The following is a 7,413-nucleotide window of genomic DNA, read 5'->3' on the forward strand; positions in this document are numbered from 1 at the left end:
TTCGAAAAAGTTGTTAAAGGGTTTGTATTACTGTACAGTACACATAGATTCGAAAAAGTTGTCAAAAAAACAAATATATAACATAAATGTTATCAAAGGCAAGATAAGTTACTTTTCTACCAAACTAGATATATTTTTCGTGTTTTTAGTCAATGTAACATGTTTATTCAGCTCGAAAAGCATACAGTGTTTACCGATGTATTGGAAAATTCAAAATGGCGTTTGACTCTCTCGTTAACACGGTAAGTTTGGGAAAAGGTGCTATAAATATAAAACTAGACAAAATACTGTTAGAAACTCGCTCAATATATGTTACCGTGACATAGGTTGACATATATTCGGTGGGTTTTTAATAGTAGTTTGTCTAGTTTATTATTTATAACACCTTTTCCCAAACTTACCGTGTTAAAAAGAGTCTGGCGCCATCTTGAATTTTCCAATACATCGTTAAACACTGTACGTTTTGGGGGCTGAATAAACATGTTACATTGACTAAAAACACGAAAAATATATCTAGTTTGGTAGAAAAGTAACTTATCCTACCTTTGATAACATTTATTTGTTGTATATTTGTTTTTTTGACATTTTTTTCGAATCTATGTGTACAGTAATACAAACCCTTTACGACATGCCCCAGCATTGTATAAACACCTCCAACCACCCCATATTAAGAACGGCTTTCGGAATAAACACCCCCAACCCCGAAAGCCGTTGTTAACGTGGGAAGGGTGGGGTGTTTATAATGCGCTGGGGCACATCATAAAAATTTACCGATTTTTTAAAATTTATTTTTAATTTTTTTTAAATTCCATTTTCACCCCAAACAAGGCATAGTGTCACTTTGTAGGGGACTAATATCTGGGATATAAGTTGCAGGGATACTATGTAGGGAGTTGAGCAGCAAGATGTCTGTTTACATTATATTTGAACTTCAGCATGTCAGTACAGTTGGGAAAGCAAAAACCCGGAATGGACTTCCAAAGTCTAGAAGTTCTGGGGAAGAAACTATTAGAGTAGAAAACTTTCTTACATCTGGGGATCTCTGTGTACTAGCGCAGCGGTGGGGGACTGAGACTTTGCTATTTGTCGGGGATACTTACGTACCTTACTTACAAGGGCTTGTAATTCGGAGCATGTACCATTAAAGTACTTGTAAAACGGGCAGGGGCCCCCTGCCCGTTTTACAGGGGGATGCAACATTTCGTTGATGGGACAGAAGTTGAAGCTTAGATGACAGTTCGAGACCTACTGGCGACTCTTTTGAATCCTGTCCAGAAGTGAGTAGACTAGTAGCAGATGCACCAGCCCAAATGTGACAACAATACTGCATACATGGGCGAATGGTGGCCTTGTTGAGGTACAGGATACGTTCAGGCGTAAGTAAGTTTCTAGCACAGCCACAGCAGAGAGGCCACTTTTCTCGCAGCAGCCTTGGCAATGACCTCGATGTATCTGTTCTGACTCATGTTCCATGTGAACGTTAAGCCGATGAGTTTGAACGAATTTGGCTATGTTTTATAATTAACAGAAAAATAGCAAATAAATAAAGCAGCAACAAATAAATTACCAAAGGTAAGGAAAATTTGGTTTGTGTTACTGTACACAGATTCGAAACAGTTGTCAAAAAACAAATATATAACAAATAAATGTTATCCAAGGCGGTTATCCTTTACGGAGATGGTCCCGACGTCCGCCTCGTTCTGAGTTCGGGGAGAGAGGCCGTCTGACGTAGGCGGTGTCGAGTCAGAAAATTACCCTAACCCTAAAATATGCGATATGTCACAGACAGATGCTTTTACAAATATTGTGAAACAAATCACAGAATTTTACAGGGTTAACTAATCATGTGGACTGTTTTTTTGTTTTTAACTTCTAATTATTTGAACTGTTTACTTTGTAAAATTCCAATTATTTGAACTGTTGAATTATCAAAAATTTGAACTGTTTATTTTGTAAAATTCTGATTATTTGAACTGTTTAAAATAAATAAATAAAAATTCTAATTATTGGAACGGCTTTTTTTTCTCCTTAAGTTAACAAATGGGCACTTTATTGAAGGGGTAATTTTCTGCCTCGACACCTACGTCAGACGACCTCTCCCCAAGCTCAGAACGAGGCGGACGTTGGGACCATCTCCGTAAAGGTTATCCAAACAAATATATAACAAATAAATGTTATCAAAGGCAAGATAAGTTACTTTTCTACCAAACTAGATATATTTTTCGTGTTTTTAGTCAATGTAACATGTTTATTCAGCTCGAAAAGCATACAGTGTTTACCGATGTATTGGAAAATTCAAAATGGCGTTTGACTCTCTCGTTAACACGGTAAGTTTGGGAAAAGGTGCTATAAATATAAAACTAGACAAAATACTGTTAGAAACTCGCTCAATATATGTTACCGTGACATAGGTTGACATATATTCGGTGGGTTTTTAATAGTAGTTTGTCTAGTTTATTATTTATAACACCTTTTCCCAAACTTACCGTGTTAAAAAGAGTCTGGCGCCATCTTGAATTTTCCAATACATCGTTAAACACTGTATGTTTTGGGGGCTGAATAAACATGTTACATTGACTAAAAACACGAAAAATATATCCAGTTTGGTAGAAAACTTATCCTACCTTTGATAACATTTATTTGTTGTATATTTGTTTTTTTGACAACTTTTTCGAATCTATGTGTACAGTAATACAAACCCCCAGTTAGGTAGAAAAGTAACTTATCTTGCCTTTGATAACATTTGTTATATATTTGTTTTTTGACAACTTTTTCGAATCTATGTGTACAGTAATACAAACCCTATTTTTCATAGAGATTAAAAGAAACATTTCACATAAAAAAAAAATAAAAAAAAAATTGTTATCCTTGCACTCGGGCAATGCCGGTTGGCCTTGCTGATCGATCATGAACGCTTACGGACGCAACTCTTGGATAGATGCACTTTTAACCAACGATAAATAGATATGTATCAAGAAGCTTTACTTACGTATAAAGTCCGGTAATATTTGTTAAAAAGCGGAAATCCGTTCGGTTTATTGTGTAGGTCGCCTCCTCCTCCAATCGCCCAGCTTGATGGGATAAAAATCGGCGGTGAGGACCCGTCATCCGTTTTATTTGTGGTCGATTCCCCGTGCGTTCTATTGAAGGGGAAGAACTCATTGAGGGGCAAGGACATAGAGCCGATAGGGCCCTGATTAAGAATGAGCAAAGTGGCGAGGACCAGGAGAAATGATCGAGGAGAGAAGAGGAAGATGGAAGCAAAGAAACGGTAACTAGAAGAAAAGGAGGAAAAGGAGGAGGAGGAAGAATGGACAATATTGGAACTGGTTACTGTCCGCACTACATCGGCACACATTACTCTGGTCCCAGCTCGGCATGGAGCGATGGGGGCTCGAGTGGACCACAGCAGTAGAATCGCAAAGAACGCAAACCGCGCGCCAATTCTTCACATCCTAACCGACGAAGAAAGCGAATAGACAGACGTTTCGCCTTTTTTTCATCAACTGTTAAAGAATTCCTCTTTTGGTGATGGTGGCTTTCTTCGAGTTCGTATTTTTTTAAGTAATAATCCGACTTCAAACTTGGTAAATAATTTCTTTTATTTTCCAATGCTAAGTAGAATCGAAATAAAACACACAATTCTACAAACCGGTATTTTAAAAGCAAAAACAATAATAATAGTAATAATCCAGAAATTGTCTCCCAGTATTTGGTAAAGTTTCCAATTTGCCGTGTTTTCCGTCCCGTGTTGTGATTCGACTTGAAATAAAATGGTGTGAATTCCTCCGCAAAACGACGGTTATCCTTATTATTATTGTTAATGTTACAATCACAAACAATGCATAGAATATTAATTCCTTGGCGCAGTCGTTTTACATAAATTTTGATTATTTTGTCCTCGTAAGAATCAGAAGAAAAATAATTGAATCCTTTTTTGAAAAGGGCAGAAAAGACAGAGCTATTTTTATTATTCCAGTGACCGGTACTCTGGGTACTTCCACCACTACCGATCGTAGTAGGATAGATATTAGATTGGTGATAATAGTAATAATAATAATACGAGCAGTTGTGTGGGTCGTCCTTGAAGAATTCGTCTTCTATCATGTCGCCAGAATCTCTCTCGGCACGGACATTCGATTTGGGGGGGTTGAGATGATAGAAGACGCGACCTGAAATCAAGTCCGGTTAAAATTGTGTAACGGTAGAAATTCGACATCCAACAATTTCGTGTTAGATTTTTTTTTTTTTCTTTTTTACTTATTTTGACAAAAGAAAATAGGATAACATTTTTTAGTAGACAATTTTTGACGATATAAATAAAAGACTACAACAACAACAAAAGTTTGCCGCAGTAGAAAAATGGTATTTTTCCCCTTTTGTTCAATGTAAAACGTGTTCCCTCTTTTTCATTGTGCTTTTTCTCCTTGTCGGGAACAAACTAACTAAACTTATTAAGTTCCTGCTGTTCGCGCACCGACGACAGTCGTGGCCCAAAAACGTAAAGAGCGTTAGAGGAGGGCGGACGCGCATTAAAAAAAAAAAAAAAAAAATCTAGTGAGAGTAGGAGGAAACAAACTTACACCAAAAAGTAGGAGGTAAGTAAGCAAAAGCAGCAGCAGCAGCCGCGAGTACTCGTTCTTTTATTTATTTATTTTTCGTCGCTTTCTCTTTCTTTTTTCGTTCACACACCCCGAAAAGGTAAATTATACACAACTACAGAGCTTATTTTATATTATTGACTTTATTTTTCTTCGTGCGTCAAATTCGTAATTCTGAAGACGAAATGGAGATTGGCATTATTTACTAGCATTTCCTTTAAAAACACACACGCACGAATAATAATAAAAAAAGAGAAAGTTTGCAAGTTCAGCTAAAAATAATTCACATTTAACGAAAGCGGTTACTTTTATTTAATTGGGATTCATTACTTTTAGTTTCTACATGAGATCCGTGGCCTCCTTTGACAGATTTTATTGGTCAGAAAGTTTGTCGGGCGGTCTAGCTGTGTTTAGAGAACCGCGTTTTTTGGTCTGTCACAAGTTTGAATATATTTTTATTTTGTCTGTTACGCTTCAATCTTCTGTCAGATTTAAGCGTGAATATATTTTATTTTGTCTGTCATGTTTCAATAATATGTCAGATTTAAGCTTAAATATTTTTGTCTGTCACGCTTAAATATTTTTCCGTTTTGTCTGTCACATTTCAATCTTTTCTGTAAGATTTAAGGTTGAATATATTTTCATTTTGCCTGGCATACTCCAATATTCTCTGTCACATCATACTTGCATATATTTTCGTCTATCACGTTTCGTTAGGTATCCCCAAAACAATGTGAAGAACGGAGAGCATGTTCCCGTGACGTCAGACTTGTATTAACTATACGAACTATGAAAAAGCAGAAGCGACTTAATGATTTTTAAAACCTTTGTTTTTCTTCTTCAAACTGCAATTAATAATTAATCTTTGTTATAATTTTGTTAGGTTTTAAGATTTACAGTTTAATGATTAATAATATTATAAATATTTGTATATTAAATATGAAATACAGTTTTACTGAATGTTCTTTTGGTTACCTACGGGCTTCCATATTTTGTTCGGTAAAAAGAGACGAACAAAATATGTGGGGGAGCCTACAAAATGCTTAATATTTGTGCAATAATATTTTCAAATCTGTTTTAATCTGGTGATAAAATAGCTGACAAGAGCCATGTTTATGTAAAAACTTAATATTTAAAAAAAATTGAACACGTGTAATTAAAAATCTATGTTGTAACGGAACATTTTGGAATAATGGAATTTTAATCGTTTATTTCTTTTAAAAATTAATTAGTGTTTACGAAGTTTCTTTTTCTTGGCAATTCCACTGATTATAGTATATATTAATTCGAAAAAAAAAACCCTATTTAAAAAAAAACATAATATTAAATTTTTATCATTTTTTAATTGCAACTTCAAGGTAAATTTTTGTTCAATGCGTGTATTTAAACTTTAAATATATATATATATATATATATATATATATATATATATATATATATATATATATATATATATATATATTACGTATTTGAACTCTTATGTTTCATAATAAATAGAAATTTCGATATATTTAAATATATTTTGGTCGAATTTTTAAAAATAAATAGGGGGGGGGGGCGCACTAAAAAATATTTCCCCTCATATGTTTTACGGAAACTACATTTTATATGTAATTTCATTCTAAAATGGATAAGTATCGAAAATTTCACAAAAATCTGACCAGTAGTTGATTTTTGCTAGATTTATTAGACACGGATATGTTTTCGCGTTCGGAATACTACATGGGAGCGTTATTTTAAACCGCCAATTTACAGTTTACAAAACACGATTTTTTGTTTTTTAAATTATTACTGGTTTATTTTGCCCTTCCTTTAAATGGTACAAAAGTTATACTGATAATATTAATTTATAATAAAGTTACATCGTGTTACATATAGGGTAGAGTAATTCTGTTGTGAATTTTGGCAGTCCCTTCGTTTCGTCTATCACTCATAGTCTTGTCTATCACGCTTCAATACTCTGTCAGATTTAAGCTTCAATATATTGTTATTTTGTCTGTCACGTTTCAATATTCTCTGTCACATTTAAGTTTGAATATTTGTGTCAGTCACTCACACACACGCGCGTGCTCGTGCGCAAGTGAACAAATCTTTAATCATTTCAATTTCCCCGCGCATTTTGCACAAAAATAAGTTCTCCCAGCAACGACACAATTTCAAATACGCCCACACACTTTTCTCACAACAGCAAAAGTAAAATGAACATATTTCTGGCGGACGTAGTTGGCGACAGTATCACGTGACACAAGCGACCAATGAGAAAATTCAGAATATTGTCTTTTTAACGCTTTTCCAAAAACCAAAATATCAGCGGTAGCAATCTTGTTTTTGGAGCCGGCCCAAAATGTATAAAAACACATCAAACAGTTTTCTAGAATTAATTCAGTTCATTTCGTTCATTCAGTCACTTCAGTTTTTTCCCTTTCTTCTCGCTTCGACGACACACGAGAACATGCCTCTCTTCTTGATAACATCGTCGCTGCCGAAGCCGTCAACATCATGATTACACACGCCATGCGGACACTCAAAAATCACTTATGCACACACGCATCCATTCCGCAGATTTTCTAATTAATAACAACGAATTACTTTCCTCATGGGACTTTTAAAATCAAAAGGAGGTGTCATTTTGTTTCATTCTTTTTTTGTTTTGTTATTATTTTGTTTGAGGCAAAGAGTATTAAACGTCTGCATTACGAAAGATTAAAGCTTGAATATATTTTAATTTTGTCTATCACGTTCCAATATTCTCTGTCAAATTTAACCTTGAATATATATCGTTTTGTCTGTCACATTTTAGCTTGAATATATT

The 7,413-nt window shown here is 34.6% G+C and overlaps 1 protein-coding gene across 3 annotated transcripts in view; it reads right to left on the reverse strand.

Annotated features, from left to right (window-relative positions):
• LOC145292149 (sushi domain-containing protein 2-like) overlaps positions 1-4,556 on the reverse strand; it is a 454,013-nt gene extending 449,457 nt beyond the window's left edge. For all 3 annotated transcript variants that reach the window (XM_080138279.1, XM_080138278.1, XM_080138280.1), the window contains exon 1: positions 2,990-4,556. In XM_080138279.1, the coding sequence (XP_079994405.1) occupies positions 2,990-3,358 (369 nt within the window). In that variant the 5' untranslated portion in view covers positions 3,359-4,556. The remainder of the gene's footprint in view (positions 1-2,989) is intronic.
• Between the last annotated feature and the right edge of the window lie 2,857 nt (positions 4,557-7,413).

This window comes from Euprymna scolopes, chromosome 13 (assembly GCF_053919585.1).
Source record: "Euprymna scolopes isolate OS-2025 chromosome 13, ASM5391958v1, whole genome shotgun sequence".
Classification (NCBI taxonomy): domain Eukaryota; kingdom Metazoa; phylum Mollusca; class Cephalopoda; order Sepiida; family Sepiolidae; genus Euprymna; species Euprymna scolopes.